At 40.6% G+C, this 22,773-nt stretch overlaps 1 protein-coding gene across 1 annotated transcript in view; it reads left to right on the top strand.

The window, feature by feature from the left end:
• The first annotated feature begins 7,396 nt into the window (after positions 1-7,396).
• Positions 7,397-22,773, top strand: part of wwc1 (WW and C2 domain containing 1) — a 96,813-nt gene continuing 81,436 nt past the window's right edge. The window contains exon 1 of the mRNA XM_072264020.1: positions 7,397-8,051. Coding sequence (XP_072120121.1) covers positions 7,915-8,051 — 137 coding nt within the window. The 5' untranslated portion in view covers positions 7,397-7,914. The remainder of the gene's footprint in view (positions 8,052-22,773) is intronic.

The following is a 22,773-nucleotide window of genomic DNA, read 5'->3' as shown; positions in this document are numbered from 1 at the left end:
GGATAGAAAAAAAATTCAAACTTGCACCACAATCTGAATGCAGACATTACTTCTCACCACAGGCCTAATAAGCCTACTCCTTCATTTGAAATGATGTCTCCCTGCTCTTAGACTTCCACCTTCCTTGCATTTATATTGTCAAGCCTATAAAGAACTTTATATGCTTTAATGAGATTTCCTTTCGTTCTTGTAACTTCTAAAAATTTGTACTCAATCTCTCTCATACAGTAAGCTCAGTATCTTTGAATCCAGTCTAATCAATCTTTGCTTAATTATCTCTGTAACAAGTATATTCTTTCCTAAACTATACACAATATTCCAGGTTATCACTCAACAAGGCCACGTACAATTGCAATTAGACTTCCTTACTCCATTATTCAAATCCTCTCATAATGGGAACTAACAGAGCATCTCCCATCCTAAGTGCAATATAATTATTCACTGCATTTGAAATTCTGTATGTATTGAGACCTGTAGAGCTAGAAAACATGTTATATAATCCATTTTCTAAGCATATATTTCAAAAGATGAATTAATGAATAGTTGAAAGGAAAGGATTTGCATTATTTTGGCAATAGAGCAGGTTTGTGAGACTAATTAGATAACCCTTTTAATAAGATGTCATTGGTATGATAGACTGAAAAGCTTCTGTGTTGTGCTGCTCTATGATTCTAAAAGCTTTATCACCTTGTTTTGTTCCTTTCAGAGATATGTTGTGAACACAGTGCTCCAGAAATAATGCATAATGCTAAATATGTCCTATTTTAGCCTGTATAAACAGTTCCTGGAGAGTAATTTACTCCATTTATCTATTTCATAAACTGAGTAAACCGTCACACACGGATTAAACAGCACTGTTGCATGGATTTCTTCAATTCTCTTTTGCTCAAAAAAGAATTCCAAGATATATCTGTCCTCATTATATTTGCCTCTACATTCCTCTTACCATTGAACTGTTTATAAAATATTCAGCTGAAACTACTTGTTCGGGAAATAAGTTCTATATTCTGTTCTCAGAATTTACTTTGTGAAGAACCCTTTGCTTTCCAACTATCCTTTCACAATGCGGGGGTCTCAGTTCATACAAATAGTTTTAGAAAATAGTTGTGATTTTTTTGCATGATGAAAAGGAACAATGCATTATACCATAATGACTTCCAGCTGCCCAGGCAGTGTTTTGTGGCTAATGTATCAGAATAGCCTCATTAAGAAAATGCTCCATTCATTGTGAAATGTGTCACATGGTGCAATCAGACACAAGGGCTTTCTGTTTAATGCATGATGTATGCAAAGTGCACCATAACATGAGATGAGGGGCAGCATCTGGGTCACTGACTCTTTAGTCTATTTTCAATTCTTGACAGAATTTGATGCTTTTGTGTATAGCTGACCTCCTGCAGATTCTTTACACATCTTATTTTAACATGTTTGAAAACTGTCACCAGGATATTAATAGCAACTTTCATACATTCTGCCACACAGCAGCAGTACCTGGAGAAGCCATCACTTTCATTGGTGAATGGCTAGCAACAGAGGAAAGGAATTAAAAGATGGATAAAAGTGATTGGCAGTAATGTAGCAAAGATGAAACACAATTATTGCAGAATGCTTAAAATTAAACAAAGCATTTCTTTTCTCACTTTTATTTCCCTCTCTGTTCCTCACCATCTTACTGCTTTGCCATTTCTTTTCACCATGCTCTTCCCCTTTCTGATATATTTTTATCTTTTCTTCTCTACTCACATCTATTCTTCCTTCTCTTATGTCCTCTTTTTCTCCCACATTGTTATCTGTTACTCTTTTACCTTTCCCTTCAATTTTACCTTCCTTTCTTCTGTTTCTTCCCAGTCTCCTCTCCTCTCTACTTTGTCCTATCTCTATTCTTTAGAATTTCCTTCTCATTTTCTGCTCCTTCTTCTCACCATCACATTTTGCTTCCAATTCCATTACCTTCCCACTGTTACTAATCTGTTCATCACCTACTCTTCTTACCCCTGAGCAGATCAGCTGGTAGGGATATTCACAGACAGCTTCTTCTTCTTCCAGTCTGAGGTTCCCACTTGCTTTAAGACCACTATCATCCCATGACGAAAATGTAAGCCACATCATCAAACGTTAACGCATTGAAATCTCCAACCATTCACCACCTTCTGACCTAAGTGTAATAACTGCAATGTGTGTCACTTTGAAGCATCATGTCCCAAGCTGGTCTTATCAACAGATCATTGTAGCATAGTGGCTAGCACAACCCTTTTACAGTAAAGGTCACCTGAGTTCAATTCCACCACTGCCTGTAAGGAGTTTATATGTTCTCCCTGTGACTACGTGGGTTTCCTCCCACAGTCCAAAGATGCACCGGTTGATAGCTAATTGGTCATTGGAAATAATCCCATAATTAGGCTGGAATTAAATCAGGGGATTGCTGGGCAGTGTGGTTCAAAGGACCAGAAAGGCCTATTTGCACTATATCTCAATAAATAAATAAACCACAGATTCTGCAGATGCAGCAAATCCAGGGTGACACACATGAGGGAATTTAGGTCAGGCAGTATTGACATTTCAGGCCAAGGCTCTTCATGACCTGCTGAGATCCCCCAGTATTTTGTATGTGTCACTCTGGTCTTATCAGCATATGTGGAAGATAATATGGCTCGACCTAACATCTGATGATGACACCAAAATCTAGTGACGTACCCCAAAAGCTAGTTTGTTGACTTCACAGGCAATGATATCTGAATTTTTCTTTTTATTAAGGATTGTAGAAATTAAAAGAAATATATAGACTAAGGTTAATCAATATGAGAGTTTAATTTGGAGACACAGGTGCTGGAATCTGGAGCAAAACAAGAAGCTCCTGAAGAAACCCAGTGGATCAAGCAACATCTTATAATGGAGGTAAAGGTATGGTCAATGTTTTGGGTCAAGATCCTGCACTGGGACTGAGAGTATGGAGGGAAGATAAACAGTTCAGAGATGAAGGGTAAAACAGGACCTGGTAGGTGATAAGTAGAAACATCAGGTGGGCCATGATGGGCAAATAGAGCCAAGTGGGAGAGGGGGAAAGAGAGAAGGTGATATGTGGAATTAGATAAAAGAGCGATAAAGGGCAGCTGGAACCAGATATGGGAAGGGCCCAGAAAAAGAAAGCTAAAGTAGAAAAAACCCAGATGGGTAGGCGTGTGCATGTTGGGGAGATGGGTTCAGGTTGGTGAGGGTAATGAATCTAGGTAGCAGAGAAGGATGGGGTGAAGATTAGAAGACCATAAGATATAGGAGCATAATTAGATCACAGCCTATTGAGTGTGCTCCACCATTCCATCATGGCTGATTTATTATCCCTCTCAATACCATTCCCCTACCTTCTCGCCATAACCTTTGATGCCCTAATTAAGAGCCTATCAACTTCTGCTTTAAATATACTCAATATCTTAGCCTCCACAGCTGTCCTTGACAATGAATTCCACAGATTCACCACCCTCTGGCTCAAGAAATTCTTCCTCATTCTTGTTCTAAAGGGAAGTTCGTCTATTCTGAGGCTGTGTTTTGGGTTTTAGACTTGCCTTCCATAGGAAGCACCCCTCCATATTCCACTCTATCATGGCGTTTCAATATTCGATAGGAAACACAAGTCTTGTCCCTTCCTCACCACTTTAGGACTTTAGAAGTGAACAAAGGAGAATGAACCTGGGTGGCCAATCAAAGTCAGGTTTAATATCACCAGCACATGTTGTGAAATTTGTTAACTATGCTGCAGCAGTACAATGCAATATATACAAATACTGAAAACAAAACAATTACAGTAAATATATATAACAGCTAATTTAACAGCTAGTGCAAACAGAAATTTTTTAAAAAGTAGTGAGGTAATGTTCATGGGTTCAATTTCCATTCAGAAGTCAGATTGTACTTCTGGGGCACCATTGAAAAGGTGACTCCTGCGAGCAGCTCAGATGGACAACATCAAGTATTTCCATTTCAGCCTGCTACAGCTGAGACAATGGAAATGCTATGGAATACAGCAGTATGGATTACTTAAAACTAGAAAAGTCAATGCCTGTACCTTTGCATTGTAGGCTACACAAATGAAATATGAAGTGTTCTATGTTGCGGTTGGTCTCACCATAGTAGTGAAAAAGCCAGAGGCTAGACAGGTTGGTGTGGGATTAGAGGAACTGAAATTATGTATGACTGTAAATTCAAGATTGCTGTTGCAGACAGAGGACGGATGCTCTGCAGAACAATCACCTTGTCTAAGCCTAGTCTTGCTGACGTAAAAGGAGGCCACATCACAAGTATAAAATGTGATAGACGAGGCTGGAGGAAGTACACATGCACCTCTGCCTCCCCTGGAAGTGCTAAAGTGGCAAGGGAGGATGTTCGGGGGCAAGATTTGCATCTCCTGCAGTTGAAGGCAAAATGCAAGGGAGGCGAGTGAGCAGGGATGAGTGAACCAGAAGTCACAGAGAGAGTGGTTTCTGTGTTCAATGTAATGGGGAAAGGACAAGAAATATGTGACTGCTGGTAGGATCCCATTGCAGTTGGATGAAATCGTGAACAGTTTACTTTCCTTGATTCAGGTCCTGAAAACTCAACATCATCTTATTGCCAAATGGATTCAGAAATTCAAACATTAATCCAAATGTCAAAAGGTGCAATGTGCTGCTTCTTTTAAATTTATGAATGTGCCAGATATACTGTATATTTCCACTAACAGTTCTATGAGATCTGAAGATTTAGAATTTCTACACAGCGTTACTGTAGAATTAATCCTACAAATAAAACTCAAGGCTAACTCAATGGTGATAGAGAACGAATGCATACAATTCGCCAATAAACATTTGATATTTTTTGATTTTAGGCAGTGAGGCAGACTTTGGTAGACTAAATCTTTATTTTGTGAAAGGGACATGCATTGCTCACAGGGAGCTACTGATAGCAATAGGGAGGAGTTACTGCTGGAACAAAGACAGGTGCTTTGATTATGCTGGCTGCTTTACTGAGACAGAGAAATATAGACAGAATCCATAGATGGGAGGTTGGTTTCTGTCATGTGCTGAGCTGTGTCCACAACTCTCTGCAGTTCCTCGTAGTCATGGGCAAAGAAGCAGCTGCCATACCAAGTCATTATACATCCAGATAGAACACTTTCTATGGTGCATCAATAAAATTGATAAGGGTCCATGGGGACATGCCAAATTTCTTTAGGCTCTTGAGGAAGCAGAGGTGTTGGTGATCTTTTTTTTTTACTGTGACATCAACATAGTTGGACCAGAGCATGCAATTGGTAATGTTCACACCAGGGAATTTGAAGCTCTCAATCCTTAAAGCTATCGATAAATGAATTTATGCTAATTACTGTGAAAACGCTGCCCTTAAAAATGAACTTTTACAAGCGATGAGACTCAATTGTTATACATGAATATTCATTCATTTAACTATTGAAGATAATTAATCTCATGTTTTATTCCAAACTGTTTTTTCAAATCTTTCTCATCATTATTTGCTAGTGAGTTTACCCACTCTAAACCCCTTTCTGTCCTTACATTGTTAACTTCAGACATTTTCAGAAGGACAAAGGAGATACCACATTCAGAAAGGTCACAGATGACTAGTTTCCATCATTTTGCCACACAGAGCGTACATATTATATACCTAAATGTGCAAAGACAAAACAAACTAGCAGCAGCATAATTACATGCCCTGCCACATCAGAGATTGACTTGGTCTGACCCGTTAAAAAAAAATTGGACTCCCAGAAAAATAGAATGCCAATTTTGTACAAATTTGAACCATTTCTGACCCTAGTTTTTCATCCTTCCCTTTCTTTATAGAATTGACCTCTACAGGATCATGACCAGTTCAGCCTACAATATAAATAAGAAATGTGGCAAGTACACAGCAGGCAAGGTGAGAGTAGTAGCCAAGTCAAATACAATTTATCAGAAGTTGCTGAAGAATATACCTTTGGGCAGCAGGTTCCATATCTAAACGGTGTGGGAGAAATATTCTCTTCCCTTCCAGTTGTTTTCCCAGTAATTATGTATTTATGAGCTCTTGTTAACTTTGCTTCTCATTATGTATAGCTTCACTGTAAATATTTTATGAAAACTTTCATTATTTTAAGCATCCTCATTAACTCTCACCTTATTTTGTTTTGGCTCTGGAATCAGTAAGCAAATGAGGAATTTTGTTTGCATTGTTAAACAAGAAAGCAGTGCCTATGTAAATTAGAAGTAAATTCACAAAGTCAATTTTAAAAATGAACTGGTTAAATACTCAAAAGGATAAAAATAATAAAGGTTGTGGTAAAAGAACAGGGTGAATGATATGCATTAAATAGTACTGCCAAACAGGAAACAAAGTCACAACAGACAAAATGGAAACAGAAGAGACTGCAAGTGCTGGAATCTGGAGCGACACACAAAACTCAGGAGGTCGGACAAGATCTATGGGGGTAAAAAAAGTTGATAGATAAAATGGACAACTTTTGTATCAATCCATGATAATAAAAAATTTCAGATAATCATCAGTATCCATGGTTTCATCCTATTAAGCTTCCTTTTCATCTTCACAATCTTGTTGCTGTTTCAAACTTTACAATGTAGTCATGTAATATTTTTACAAAGGTTTCTTTATTCTGAAATTAAATATCTCCATTTACAAAATCCAATACCAACATCACATTTGATATCTGAAACTTCCATTTCATTTTGTCTTTGCACTGTCAAGGATTTGTAAATAGATAACCTCCAGGGCCCTCTGTTCTAAACACCTTCTGAACTTGACCATGTAGATATTACACTGCTGCACATGTTCATCCAGTTTTCTAACAAGCACAACAATTGCATCAGCCATTTGCCTCCCACTTCACTGGCCAATCTAGCAACCTCTTACAAACCATTATGTTTTCTGTAGAAACTTACAAAGTAATATGATCCCTTCCCTTTCAGTCACTGTGTATGTGCATGTACGTACCGGTATTTTCAGGGAAACATATTGTACGGGAATAAGTCATTCAGACTTATTTACCTGTGCTAACCATTCCAACGCCTGGAACTTGTTTGGCTTTCCCTTTCGTGCAAGTACTTTCCTGCAACCCGAATATCAGGGTTGAAAATAAGCGGGATCATTTAAGATCAGGAGAGTATTGTTATAGCAGAAGAATATGTAGGACTGGACCATTCACCCCCACCATCTGCTGTGTTATTCAAACGATTGGAGCAGATCTTTTCCCTGCACCCAATCCGTCTACCTCCCTTCTACTTTGAGGTTGGAAAGGGAGAAGGGCAACAATTACAAGAACGGAAGAACACGGCAGGGTTTTAAGGGCATTACGGCAAGGAGCAAACGTCGCGACGCCTCTTTTAGGGTAATTACGACAGCGATGTACCTGACTGACAACCTGTATGACGTCATGTTGTAAGTCGCGAGCCCTGGGAAGCGGGGCTTTTCGGCATCGGGCGGAGAGGGAAAAAAGGGGAGAAACGCACCCCAGTTGGAAGAGCTAAGACTAAAGAGACTCTTTACTATTAATAACAGCACCAAGAAAAAAAGAATGAAATAGGGAAACTCTAGCCGTTGGAAAGCTTTTCGTGTGCGCGCGTTTCGGAAGGTGGTGCTGAAGGAAACTGATTCAGTACTGCGGGTGTGCGAAGCGCGGAGGGGGTCAGGGGATCGAACGCGGGGCTGTTCGCTCCCTCCCAGCGCCGGCTAAACAAACATGGAGGCCATAGCGTGAGGAGGAGAAGCAACCTTCGATCACCATCGTCATCCCCCCGTTAATCGCCGGGGAAAGCGAGACGGGGAGAGGGGAAGCTACCGATTCGAGGAGCCGAGCAGCACTCGGTGTCTCTCCCTCCGCCCCTTCCACTTTCCTATGGAGCGGCTTGATTTCAGGACAACCTGCTGCTCGCTATGCCCAAGTCGAATAAAGAGGGCGGTGGAGAGTTGCCCCTGCCGCCCGGCTGGGAGGAGGCCACGGATTACGATGGCAAGCCGTACTACATCGACCACAACACCAAGCAGACCAGCTGGGTGGATCCGCGCGACAGGTGCGTAGACCCCGGCTCACGCGCTCCCCTTTTTTTTTCTTTCTCTCTCTCTCTCTGCCCGCTTGTTAAATAAGGGGTCCGCCGAGTGCCTCTGTGCGCGTGCGCAACGTTTCAAGCCCGAGAAGGGGGGGAAAAAAGTGGCTGCTGAGGGAACATTGTTTGCAACTGCGCACGCGTCGTCCCAGTCGCGGGGTGGTGGGTGGGAGCTAGCCCCAGGACTGCGTCTGCGCAACATTCCGAAGTCTCTCGCCCCATTCTGGAGGTCATTGCGTTTTGCGTGCTTAACATTCCTGGGATAGTTTGCCCGTGGGAAAAAAAAGGCACGGCGCTTAAAAAGACAAGTTGATTTTTGCGCCTAACTTCTTTTATCTTAAAGTGGAATTCGTTTACTAAACGGGGCAGATTATATTTTAAACATTGAAATTAACTTCGTGAAGTGGTATTATTAGCAAGGTCGGGTTTTATTGTACTTAAAAGGATGTTAAGAAGGCACCTGCTTGCATAATAGCAATACAGTACTTTTCTCCTGTTTTTGCATGGATGGTCAAAGTAGCACAAATATACATTTGCACAAGGGATTGAAAAGCTTGCAGACCTTACTTGGCGGCAACTTCACAGGCACGTTGACAAGAAAAAACATAAATATAACTTCTGACTTGGGTATGATGACGGGTTAACAATTATTTCCCTGTTTTTCTGGAAAGGGACCTTGCAAGTAATTTGTTGCCATGTACTTACTGCCCTTACACCTCATGAGAAAGATGGTATGCACAGTAGCCAAGGAGTGCCCTTGATAACAGGATGTGAATGTCCAACAGATCCTACCCTGGATAGTATGCTGTTGTAGGCAATATATAGTTAATGCAACAATTTTAACATCTCAGATTTTGTTCATTTTCAGTCAGATATATATCCTTTGGCTACCTTTTGAGAAAGTGTTTTACATTCTCTAAATATAGGGAGCAAAGCGTAAACAGCGAAAGTGTGGGTCTTGGTGGACAAAGGAGTAAACTATGGAGAACCAGAAGATGTGGATGAGCTCCTAAATGAATACTTCTCACATGTATTTACCAAGGAAAGGGCATGGAAGATAATGAATTCATGCTAACATTACATTCCTTAATAAACAAAATACTAATATTGTTCCTTTCTTTAAGAGGGCAGGAGAAGTCAGCCAGGTAACTGTAGACAGCGAGCCTAATATCAGTGGTAGAAAAAGTAGTGGAGAAAATGTGCTTTTCTAAGGGATGTGCATTTGGAAAGGCAAGGGCTGATCAGGGGTAGCCTGCATAGGTTTGTGTGGGTGAATTCCTGTCTCACTAATTTGAATGAGGAGGTAACTAAGATTGATGATTCTTAGATGTTGCCTATATAGACCTTAGGCATTTGACAAGGCACCACATAGTATCCTGGTCCAGATGTTAAGCCACATGAAAAGTTGGACATTGATAATGTAGAATACTGCAAGTCCGGTTTACTGGTTTATTGGTGAGACTGATGGTAGAGGAGCTGCATGGCCTTATTTGTAGCACAGATTAGGCCTCATGTTGCAATGTCGCTTGTTGCAGCCGCTCAAGAGAAGTGATACTGAAGGTGGTGTGGAGTGGCATTCATGCTAGATTGGGGTCTGTCCCCTCCTGTCGATGCTGCCCTCCATGTTCACTGGGTAGAAGACAAGCTGGATTGTATTCCTCGTTGGACTGCTGTGGATTTGTTCTTGCCAACAACATCATAGACTCAGAGATTAGGGCTATTTTTTTTCATGCAATTACATGTTTACTACTATTTTATATGTGCCTTGTGCTGTGCATGACTGTGTTTTGTACCTTGGCTCTGGAGGAACGTGATTCATGGGTATGGTTGAATGACAATTAATCTTGAATCCAAGGTGATTTGATTAATAGGATCCAAAATTGCCTTGGTGATTAGAAGCAGAGAGCTGTGGCAGAATTATGTTTTTTCTGATTGAACCACAGATCAGTGCTGGAACCAGTGTTATTTGTGATATACTGTAAATGACTTGGAAATGAATGTAGGAGGTATGAAAGTTGAGTGTATTGTCATATGCACAACTACGTGTATGTATGGGTACAATGAAATACTTGGAGCATCACAGGCACATACCATCATGTAAGCAGCATTGGCAAGTAAAACAAATTAAGGTTTTACAAAAAAGTACACAAGTAGAACAAAAAACTCATGTGACAACACAAATGTTAGTGATGTGGATATCAGGGCATTGCCTTAAGTTACATAGGGATATAGATCAGTTGAAAAGTTGGGCAGAGCATTGGTAGATCAGCTTTATTCTTGAAAATTGCAAGGTGATGCATGTCAGGAAATCAAATAGTGGAAGGATGTGCACAGTAAACAAAAGGGCGACGAGGAATGTTGATGAACAGTGCACAGATGGACCTTGGGGGTTCATATCCTCACATCCCTGGAGAAGAAGGCACATGGCAGGCTTGCATTCATTGGATGGGGCATAGAATATAAAAGTTAGGAGATTGCAACTTTACAAAACACTGCATTTGAAGTATTGTGTACATTTCTGACTGCCACACCATTAGAAAAGTGTGATTGTGCTGGACAAAATGCAAAGAAGATTCATCAGATGTTGTCTCGATAGGAAGACTTTAATTATGGGGAGAACATGGAAAGGCTGGGGGTGTACTTAGTAGAATGAAGGAAGCCGAAAAGTAACCAAATAAACTATTAAATTATGAGGCATGGACAGGATAAGTAGATCTTCTTTGCAAGCAGAGAGTATAAATTAAGAAAAAGGAGTTTTAAGGGATAAGCTTTTTCTTGCACAGAGTGATTGATATCTGAACTGACTGCCAGAGGAGGTGTTAGAATTGAATATTCAAGGTACGTTTATTATCAAAGTATATATAGAGTATTCAACCCTGAAATTCATCTTCCCCACAAACAGTCATGAAACAAAGAACTATGGAACCAACCTGTTCAAAGAAAAGTATTGACATCAAACCCCCTACTATGTGCCAAAAAAAACACAAATGGCAACAAAAAAAAGGAGTGAAAACACAGAATATAAAACCCAAAATCAAAAGGCATGTTTCAGTTCATTTCAGCTCAGTATTCATTATGTGCAGACTGGCCCGATTCAAAAATTGCCCAAAAGTAGTAACAAAAAAGGAGCGACCAGAACTAGAACACTTTATCATAAACCTGAATAAAAGGTTCAAAGGTTTACTTACTATGGAAATATACAGCTTAAAATTCTCCTTCTATAGTAGGGGACCGAGGGTCTAGTGAGATGGAGGAACTGAGGGAAATACATGTTAGTAGGGAAGTGGTGTTAGGTAAATTGAAGGGATTGAAGGCAGATAAATCCCCCGGGCCAGATAGTCTGCATCCCAGAGTGCTTAAGGAAGTAGGACAAGAAATAGTGGATGCATTAGCGATAATTTTTCAAAACTCTTTAGATTCTGGACTAGTTCCTGAGGATTGGAGGGTGGCTAATGTAACCCCACTTTTTAAAAAAGGAGGGAGAGAGAAACCGGGGAATTATAGACTGGTAAGCCTGACATCGGTGGTGGGGAAAATGCTAGAGCCAGTTATCAAAGATGTGATAACAGCACATTTGGAAAACGGTGAAATCATCAGACGAAGTCAGCATGGATTTGTGAAAGGAAAATCATGTCTGACGAATCTCATAGAATTTTTTGAGGATGTAACTAGTAGTGTGGATAGGGGAGAACCAGTGGATGTGGTATATTTGGATTTTCAAAAGGCTTTTGACAAGGTCCCACACAGGAGATTAGTGTGCAAACTTAAAGCACGCGGTATTGGGGGTATGGTATTGATGTGGATAGAGAATTGGTTGGCAGACAGGAAGCAAAGAGTGGGAGTAAATGGGACCTTTTCAGAATGGCAGGCAGTGACTAGTGGGGTACCGCAGAGCTCAGTGCTGGGACCCCAGTTGTTTACAATATATATTAATGACTTAGACAAGGAAATTAAATGCAGCATCTCCAAGTTTGCGGATGGCACGAAGCTGGGCGGCAGTGTTAACTGTGAGGAGGATGCTAAGAGGATGCAGGGTGACTTGGATAGGTTAGGTGAGTGGGCAAATTCATGGCAGATGCAACTTAATGTGGATAAATGTGAGGTTATCCACTTTGGTGGCAAGAACAGGAAAACAGAATATTATCTGAATGGTGGCTGATTAGGAAAAGGGGAGGTGCAACGAGACCTGGGTGTCATTATACACCAGTCATTGAAAGTGGGCATGCAGGTACAGCAGGCGGTGAAAAAGGCGAATGGTATGCTGGCATTCATAGCAAGAGGATTTGAGTACAGGAGCAGGGAGGTACTACTGCAGTTGTAAAAGGCCTTGGTGAGACCACACCTAGAGTATTGTGTGCAGTTTTGGTCCCCTAGTCTGAGGAAAGACATTCTTGCCATAGAGGGAGTACAAAGAAGGTTCACCAGATTGATTCCTGGGATGGCAGGACTTTCATATGATGAAAAACTGGATCGTCTAGGCTTATACTCCCTGGAATTTAGAAGATTGAGGGGGGATCTTATTGAAACGTATAAAATTCTAAAGGAATTGGACAGGCTAGATGCGGGAAGATTGTTCCCGATGTTGGGGAAGTCCAGAACGAGGGTTCACAGTTTAAGGATAAAGGGGAAGCCTTTTAGGACCGAGATTAGGAAGAACTTCTTCACACAGAGAGTGGTGAATCTGTGGAATTCTCTGCCACAGGAAACAGTTCAGGCCAGTTCATTGGCTATATTTAAGAGGGAGTTAGATATGGCCCTTGTGGCTAAAGGGATTGGGGGGTATGGAGAGAAGGCAGGTACAGGGTTCTGAGTTGGATGATCAGCCATGATCGTACTGAATGGTGGTGCAGGCTCGAAGGGCCAAATGGCCTACTCCTGCATCTATTTTCTATGTTTCTATGTTTCCAGGTAGCCATGAAAGAAAAGAAAGGAGCATAATCATCAACCTTTGTATCCCCCTGCTCCACACAATTCACTCTGCTGACCCACGTCTGTGCTGCAACACACAGCTCGAACTACATCATTAAGTTCGCTGATGACATGACCGTGATGAGTCTAATCAGCAAGAATGATGAGTCAGCATACAGAGAGGAGGTGCAGTGGCTAACGGACTGGTGCAGAGCCAACAACCTGTCTCTGAATGTAAACTAAACAAAAGAGATGGCTGTTGACTTCAGGACACAGAACAACCACTCTCCGCTGAACATCAATGACTCCTCCGTAGAGATCGTTAAGAGCACCAAATTTCTTGGTGTTCATCTAGTGCAGATTCTCACCTGGTCCCTCAACACCAGCTCCACAGCAAAGAAAGCAAAGAAAGCCCAGCAGCGTCTCTACTTTCTGCGAAGGCTGAGAAAAGTCCATCTCCCACCCCTCATCCTCACCACATTCTACAGAGGTTGTATTGAGAGCATCCTGAGCAGCTGCATCACTGCCTGGTTCGGAAATTGCACCATCTCAGATCGCAAGACCCTGCAGCGGATAGTGAGGTCAGCTGAGAAGAGCATCGGGGTCTCTCTTCCCGCCATTAGAGACATTTACACCACACACTGCATCTGTAAAGCAAACAGCATTATGAAGGACCCCACACACCCCTCATACGAACTCTTCTCCCTCCTGCCATCTGGTAAAAAGCACCGAAGTATTTGGGCTCTCAGGACCAGACTATGTAACAGTTTCTTCCCCCAAGCCATCAGACTCCTTAATACCCAGAGCCTGGACTGCCACCAACCTACTGCCCTCTACTGTGCATATTGTCTTGTTTATTATTTATTGTAATGCCTGCACTGTTTTGTGCACTTTATGCAGTCCTGGGTAGGTCTGTAGTCTAGTGCAGTTTTGTGTTGTTTTTTATGTAGTTTAGTGTAGTTTTTGTATTGTTCATGTAGCACCATGATCCTGAAAAACGTTGTCTCGTTTTTACTGTGTACTGTACCAACAGTTATGGTCGAAATGACAATAAAAAGTGACTTGACTTGACTTGAAAAACCAAACAAAAACGGAACAGGCACATCAAACCCCAAATCCCCCCTCCCTGCAGAAAAAAACAGCAAAAAGGGAACATGTACATCGACCCCCAAGTATCCCTCCCTGCACAAAAAAATACAAGAAAGGTCAGGTGAAAAACAGAGTATTTAAAAAAAACTATAAGACTGATAAAAGGTCTATAGTCCAAGTCCACATCCAAAATACAGAAAACCTGGGGAACACTCTCCGGACCTGGTGGTAGACCTTTCTCTCTCCATAGCGGATTGATCAAAAGACAGGCAGCCAGCGCTCACCCTCCACATTCGCCATAATGTTTCATCCCCCTTGTCGCTTTAATTGGGGAACAGTGAAAGCTTTAATCAGCTTGCAGCCTGCCTGCCATGAGGTTCGTGCACGCTGCCTCTGCCTCCTGGAATCCTCTCAGAGCACTGTGCTGGAACACCCAACAATCTCTAAGTAGCAAATCACAGGCTCCAACAGTTCCAGAATCACATCCAAGATGAAAAACAAACATAAAAGACATAAGAGAAGTGAAATATATGGTTTCATGATCTATCCAGAAGATGTTGACTGAAGGAGCGTTGTAGACAGGCACCATCTTGAGCAGAGTCCAAATCTATAAATGTGTGAGTTAAATCTTGCTCCGGTCCCATCCTCCTACAGAATCGAGGGAGAGAGAGAGTTCACAAGAACCTTTCCTCTGGAGCAGAGAACAAGCGATCACCACATACAGACACATTCCCTGGCAGAAATGAGTGAGAGGCTGGCAGACACCGCTGAACACTTGCTCGCCTTCTGCACCCACCTTGATGATTTTAATCTTCCTATGCACTTTAATCGGTAAGAATAGAGTTGGTCATGGGCTCATGCCCCGTCTCCTGGCTTCCTGGCCTCCGTGTCTCATCCTTTGGCCGCAGCCTCATGGACACTGTTGGAGACAGCAAAGCTCCGGATTCCTGATTGGAACAAAATTATGTGCCAGAACATAGATAACAGGCTCTAAAAGGAGCAGAACCCTATCTGAAATAAAAAAATGTAAAGAAGTGAAAGGAATTGCTTTGTGAACCAACTTGAGGATGTCACCTTTGGTAATTTTGTTCACTGGTGCCAACTTCCCAATAGTGAATTAACACATTTTAAAGACAAACAGCACTTAAATAGGCAAGGCATAGAAGGATACGGATCTGATGCAGGCAAATAGAATTAGTGTAGATAGCAAATAGTTGGGCTTGGTAGTGAAAGCCTTCTTCTTGTATCATATGACTCAATGACAAGGTACCTCACCCATGGAAAGTATTCCTGTTATTTGACAGGCATGCCATTCAATACCCAAAGTATTGGCACAAGTAATTCACTGTAGATGAACAAAACAAAATGTTGGAAACACCTTATTTGTTAAGCAACATCTCTGGACAGAAAGGCAAAAATGACATTCATATTTTCATCCTCATTGTTCAGTGGGATTGCTGTTGCTTGATTCCATTTTACCTTCCCTAGCTTACCAACAGGATTTCTAGCAAATTTGCTCCTTTTCCCATGTACAGATTTAGGTGTCAACCACTGCGTTTTTAGCCCGATTTTCCATTAATAAGATCATAAACTCAACAACTCATTCCTTTCTGGCTATGATAACCTTTCAACCCCTTGCTTATCAAGTATCTATGTACCACAGACTTTAAAAAAATCATTTGTTGTCTACTCTTCAAATGTAGTGATATGGATAGCACAAGCAAGGTTGCAGTTTATTCTGTTATTTCCCCTTGCTGGATGACAGATATAAGCCAACCATATTGGTGGATTGAGAATTGCATGTAGCTGGCAAGTCTTCTTCTCTGAAGATGTTTACTGAGAGTTTATGTGCTGAAACTTTATGGGACAAGTATGAGTATTAGTTGTTTATTCAATTTCTCAAAGTTCTGGAATTTACTTTCTGCAGTTGCCTTACATTATGCTTCTAGATGATCAAACCAGTCCTCTAGTTCAATAATCTCCAATTTAACATGCAATCATCTTTGGCCTCTTTTGTTCTCAAACTATATCTAGGCACTTAGGAACATTGAAAATATAACAGAAAATGCTTGAAAAACTTGGCAGGTTGGACAGCATTTGTAGACAGAAATGTTTACAAGTTTCAGAATGAACCTGCGGAGTGTTCCTTGCATCTTCTGTTTTTATTTCAGATTTGTGGTGTCTGCTGTTTTTTTGATTTTTTTTAAACTGGCATGGCCTCTGTGTGCATGCTGTTCAAATCAGTCTGATCTCTTCACCCCTACATTGCTGCAGAATGACTGAGATTGAGTCATGAATACTTTTACTTTTTGCAGATAAAAACTGGAAGTACAAAAGGCAAAATCTTGCAGCCCTTGCCAAAATGCCTTTAGTAGAAGGATTGTAATGGCTCACCAGTGTACTCCTAAGGACATTTGAAAGTCTCTCCCTGATATGCCCACATCCTATAAAATGAATAAATAAAAACACAACCCTACCTAAAACTCGGCCTTGCTGACCTGCTGGTCTTTTCTCTGTTCACACATTATTCTTGTCTGTTCTGATCTCTATTAAATTCATCTCAAAATGAAGATCATTGATTGTGTTGTTTAATTGTTTTATGTTTTTGTGTCATATTTTTTGCCAAATTATCTTATTTTTGATTTTGTACTTTTGATATGTTCCTTGCTGTAAAGTAATGCCTTATGTGTGGATTATAAGTATGTAATAATAGGGACAAAATATAAGCCCTTTCAACCTGGCTCTAAAATATATAGCCACAGCTAATGCAAACTTAACCTCATCTTTACTTTCCTGCCTATGTTCCATTTAGCTCTCTCTACTCCCTTGTAGAAAAAAAAACCATGACCTTGAAAATATTCAGTGATTCTCTGGGGCCACAGAATTTCCAAGTTTCATGAAGATTAAGAAAAAATAATTCCAATTCTTCTGTGTCCTGAATGGATGAACATTTTTTTCTGAAACTGAGCATACAGTTTCTAGGTTTTCCAATAAGAGGAAATATCCTTGCAGCAAACAGCTTGCCAAACCTCTCGGAAGCTTTTGTTTTAGTAATGCTTCTCCATTGAGTATGGATCCAGCTTGCATAACTTGTTCTTTTCAGACAGCGCATTCAACCCAGGAATCAACCCATTGAACCTTCTCCAAACTGCTCCAATGTAGAACACCTTTCCTTTTATGCTGCACTCCTTTTGCCAAAAAAAGTCAAGAGTTGCCCTTACCTTTCAGATTACTTGATGATTACTTGACTGTTTCCTGTACAATGACATTGAGGTCCCTCTTATAAGCATTCTGCCATCTCCATTTAAACAGTATTTTGCTTTTCTGCTGCTCTACATTTTTCTCCATCTGCCAGTTCTTTTGCTGCATGCTTAACCTCTGCACATACCTTTGCAGACTCATTGTGTCCTGTTGATGGTTTGCTGATGGCACCTTTAAATACCATCAGCAAATTTGGCTGCAATGCAATTGACCTCTTCACCTAAGAATGTAGTATAGATTCCAAATATTTGAGGCCCTAGTTCGCCAGTTTGACAATGATCCACTTTTTACATTTTTTTGTATTAGCCAATCATCTATTATGCGTTCCATTAATGGGTACACAAGTTGATATGGTGGTACAGAATGAATATGGCATGTTTGCCTTTATTAATAAAAGAACTGAGTTCAAAAATTGGGAAGCTATGTTACAACTTTTTTAAACTCTAGTGAGGCCGAAAGGATAGATGTTTATAAGATTATGAGAGACATAGGTAGCGTAGACAGCCAGTATAATTTTTCCTTATGTCTAATATCATAAGGCATGCATTTAAGATAAGAAGAGGTAAGTTTAAAGGAGATTTGTGGGGGAAGTTTCTTACACCATAGTAGTGGGTATCTGGGATGATGGTAGTTTCCATGTTTCTTTCAAACTCCACTGCAGCCCTGTTAACATGCTCAATTTAAATTCAGTGGGGCTCTGTTCCAATACTCCTGTTAAATTCACTGGAGCTCTGTCCTCATTCTTGTTTTGAACTCACAGAGCCCCTATTTCAATGTTCTTTTTAAACTTAAAGGCCCAGTTTCCCATATTCCTTTAAGTTCACTGGTGTTTCCTATAAACTAGTGCTGTTTAGAGAAAATGTACTACGTTACTAAGCAACATCTAAAATAAATTGAATTAAAAATTTCTGTGTTTATTAATGGATGCAACAACCAATGATGTAGAAAAAACTGTTCATCGCATGCCAGCAAGGCCCTGCCGGTGCATGATTGATTATAGGACTTCTGAATTTCTACATTTCCTAGAATCTATTTAGCTGTCTATTTCTTCCTCTATTATCATCTTACCAACATAAAAAATATTTCCCCTTCTTCAACAGCAATGTACCTTTTACAAGATCAAGTGTGATTGGACCAGTTTAGATATGCATATTCAGGTCACATTTAGTTTTATTTTATCTGGAAAGATGCATGAATGGTGGTTTGCAATTTTTGGAAGTGTGTTTCATCCTTCTTTAATTTTATACCGCTTCTGACATAGGTATTTTGAAATCCTTGCTGTTCACATACACTTATTTCCCAGTTTTGTGGAATTTTTAAATATATTATGAGGTCTACAGGGAATTGGACTCTGCTTATTGACTTATGTCATTGCCATCCGGGTATTAGTATGATTTTTCATATTCTTTTAGTGGCTATAACTAACAATTCCTTTCCAGGGGTTCTCAGGAGGTCTGCCTAATGCCAGTCTGTAGATATAAATGAAATAATAGTATGCAAATTTAGGGACCAGGGAGAATGGGTACTATCCTCCCTAGAAGCTGTATTTCAGTGGAGGTTGATATAACATCGTCTGAAAAAACACTTCAAGAAAAGATTATTTCTTTTGTTGGAGACATCCAGTTTCCCAATTATAAGCTGCTGATTAGGCCATGAAAGACTCAGAACAGAGAGGTGAAAGTTGTGCTGTGGAATTCACAACACCTTAATGGGCAATTTTCCATTGTGGTTCAGTATTTGGAATTGTTCAGTCCAGATGAAAGATCACAATGCTGCCACTTTGTACAAAAGGTATGAAGTGAGGAAATATTAAATCAATTGAGATGAAAGAAGATTAATGATGTGAGCATACAGGATATGGAGAAGTATAAGGTAGATCAATGATATACGGAGCTCTATGAGATATCTTGGCCTTCATAACAAGGGGAGTTGAGTATAGGAGCAAAGAGGTCCTTCTGCAGTTGTACAGGGCCCTGGTGAGACCACACCTGGAATATTGTGTACAGTTTTGGTCTCCAAATTTGAAGGACATTCTAGCTATTGAGGGAGTGCAGCGTAGGTTCACGAGGTTAATTCCCGGGATGGCGGGACTGTCATATGTTGAAAGATTGGAGCTACTGGGGTTGTATACACTGGAATTTAGAAGGATGAGAGGGGGTCTGATTGAAACATAAAAGATTATTAAGGAATTGGACAGGCGAAAGGCAGGAAACATGTTCCCGATGTTGGGGGAGTCCAGAACAAGAGGCCACAGTTTAAGAATAAGGGGTAGACAATTTAGAACGGAGTTGAGGAAAAACTTTTTTCACACAGAGGGTTGTGGTTCTGTGGAATGCTCTGCCTCAGAAGGCAGTAGAGGCCAATTCTCTGGATTCTTTCAAGAAACAGTTAGATAGAGCTCTTAAAGATAGTGGAGTGAAGGGCTATGGGGAGAAGGCAGGAAAAGGGTACTGATTGTGGGTGATCAGCCATGATCACAGTGCATGGTGGTGCTGGCTCAAAGGGCTGAATGGCCTACTCCTGCACCTATTATCTATTGTCTATTGTCTATAAGGCATCACCGCCTCATAGTTCAAGAGAATCATTAGTGCTTTAGTGCTGTCTTTGTGGAATTTAAACATATTCTCTTTAGATACAGTGGCATGCAAAAGTTTGAGCATCCTAGTCAAAATTTCTGTTACTGTGAATAGCTAAGCGAGTAAAAGATTTCCAAAAGGCATAGAGTTAAAGATGACACATTTCTTTAATATTTTAAGCAAGATTACTTTTTTATTTCCATCTGTTCCAGTTTCAAAATAACAAAAACGGAAAAGGACCCGAAGCAAAAGTTTGGGCACCCTGCAAGGTCAGTACTTAGTAACACCCCCTTAGGCAAGTATCATAGCTTGTAAATGCTTTCTGTAGCCAGCTAAGAGTCTTTCAATACTTGTTTTGGGGATTTTCGCCCATTCTTCCTTGCAAAAGGCTTCTAGTTCTGTGAGATTCTTGGGCCATCTTGCATGCACTGCTCTTTTGAGATGTATCCACATATTTTCGATGATGTTTAGGTTGGGGGACTGTGAGGGCTTGGCAAAACCTTCAGCTTGCACCTCTTGAGGTAGTCCATTGTGGATTTTTAAGTGTGTTTAGGTTCATTATCCTGTTGTAGAAACCATCCTCTTTTCCTCTTTTGCTTTTTTACAGACAGTGTGATGTTTCCTTCCAGAATTTACTGGTATTTAATTGAATTCATTCTTCCCTCTATCAGTAGATGTTCCCCGTGCCACTGGCTGCAACACAAGCCCAAAGCATGATCGATCCACCCCCGTGCTGAACAGTTGGAGAGGGGTTCTTTTCATGAAATTTCTGCACCCTTTTTTCTCTAAATGTACCTTTGCTTATTGCAGCCCAAAAGTTCTGTTTTAACTTCATCAGTCCACAGGACTTGTTTCTGAAATGCATCAGGCTTGTTTAGATGCTCCTTTGAACCTTTTGAATAGAACTTTTTGACCGCAATGAGCAAAGGTATGTTTGGAGAAAAAAAGGTGCAGAATTTCATGAAAAGAACCCCCCTCCAACTGTTAAGCACGGGCGTGGATCGATCATGCTTTGGGCTTGTGTTGCAGCCAGTGGCACAGGGAACAGTTCACTGGTAGAAGGAAGAATAAATTCAATTAAATACCAGCAAATTCTAGAAGCAAACATCACACTGTAAAAAGGCTGAAGATGAAAAGAGGATTGCTTGCACAACAGGTCAATGGTCCTAAACACACCTCAAAATCCACAATGGACTACTTCAAGAGGTGCAAAGTTTTGCCATGGCCCTCACAGTCCCCCGACCTAAACATCATCGAAAATATGTGGATAGACCTCAAAAGAGCAGCGCATGCAAGACGACCCAAGAACCTCACAGAACTAGAAGCCTTTTGCAAGCAAGAATGAGTGAAAATCCCCCAAACAAGAATTGAAAGACTCTTAGCTGGCTACAAAAAGCATTTACAAGCTGCGATACTTGCCAAAGGGGGTGTTACTAAGTACTGACCATGCAGGGTGCCCAAACTTTTGCTTCAGGCCCTTTTCCTTTTTTGTTATTTTGAAACTGTAGAAGATGGAAATAAAAAAGTAATCTTAAGATATTAAAGAAATGTGTCATCTCTAACTTTCTGCCTTTTGGAAATCAGGTAATCTTTTACGGGCTTAGCTATTCACAGTAACAGAAATTTTGACCGGGGTGCCCAAACTTTTGCATACCACTGTATGTGAGTTTTTCCAGGTGCTTTGGATACCTCCCATTTGCTAATATTGTGCTGGTAGACATGTTTATTAATAACTGTAAATCATGTCATGTGTAGCTGGGTAGCAAGTGAAAGGGTGTGGGGGTGGCTTGTGGGGATGCAAGAAGAGAGTTGGGATTGGTGTAGATGAAGGGTTTTGAACCTGGGGTCCAAGGATCCTTGCATAATAGTAGTGGTCCGTGGCATAAAAAGGTTGGGAACCCCTGGTGTAGATGGATGCTTTGTGGTTGGATTAAATGTGGGCTGAAAAGCCTGTTTCTATTGTTGTATGTGTCTGTGATTATTGTTGTCTGTGGATTTAATTTTGTTCTTTATTTATCAGTATATAAGACATTTTTTTTGGTGTAACTACAGTAAATTATGGTTGGAAATTTGTATTGAGTCAATGTCAAATAAATTTTATGTGTAATATCAAATATGGAACAAAATCTTAAAAAAAGATTTCTTGTTTTAAAACAAAAGTGGTAGATTTTACAAAGGGAAAGTAAAATATATGAATGTGAAAAATAAAAAAAATTATGGAAGAAATATCAAATGGCAGATTAACGTCTTCATAATTAAAATAGAGGAATGAAATCATGCATAAAAAGGAAGTGGGGCAATCAGGATGGGATAAGAAAGCGATAGTGGTTAAGTGGAAATGGAAAAGCTAGGTGAAATTAAGAGACTAGCAACATTTCTACCCACATTATGTTCAGAAAAGCTATTGGTTAAAGCAAGCAGCATCAATGCAAAAAATATCAGGTATCTTATATTTGGTAATGAGAAAGTGCCAAGTAGCAATGCCTTCCACAAATTAAGCCAAAACCTGTGGCTATATGTTGTCTCACAGATCTTTGCTAATACTTATGTGAGAGTTAGTAATGTGCCTAGCTGTGTACATACATCTACTGATGCCCCTGGACACATCTTCAGTGATGTTCCTGGAACCATCGGGTGTTTTGGGTCTTTCAACATCATACACCCTCCTCCAGGTGACCCAGCCGGGGCTGATCAGACCGCAGCTTGTGTCCGGATGGCTAGCTACTTATGACTCCATGGCTCCCCTCTTTTGAACAACAGCCATCTTGAGGCCCTCTCTGCTGCATCGGTGGTACTGCGGATGGCTCTCCTCTTCCTTTCTCCCTCGGTGCCCAAATTGCTGAAGGCTCTAGCTA

The sequence above is a fragment of the Mobula birostris genome, chromosome 7 (assembly GCF_030028105.1).
Source record: "Mobula birostris isolate sMobBir1 chromosome 7, sMobBir1.hap1, whole genome shotgun sequence".
Lineage (NCBI taxonomy): Eukaryota > Metazoa > Chordata > Chondrichthyes > Myliobatiformes > Myliobatidae > Mobula > Mobula birostris.
Note: the sequence above shows the minus strand (reverse complement) of the source record. Positions and strands in the feature narration are given on the sequence as shown.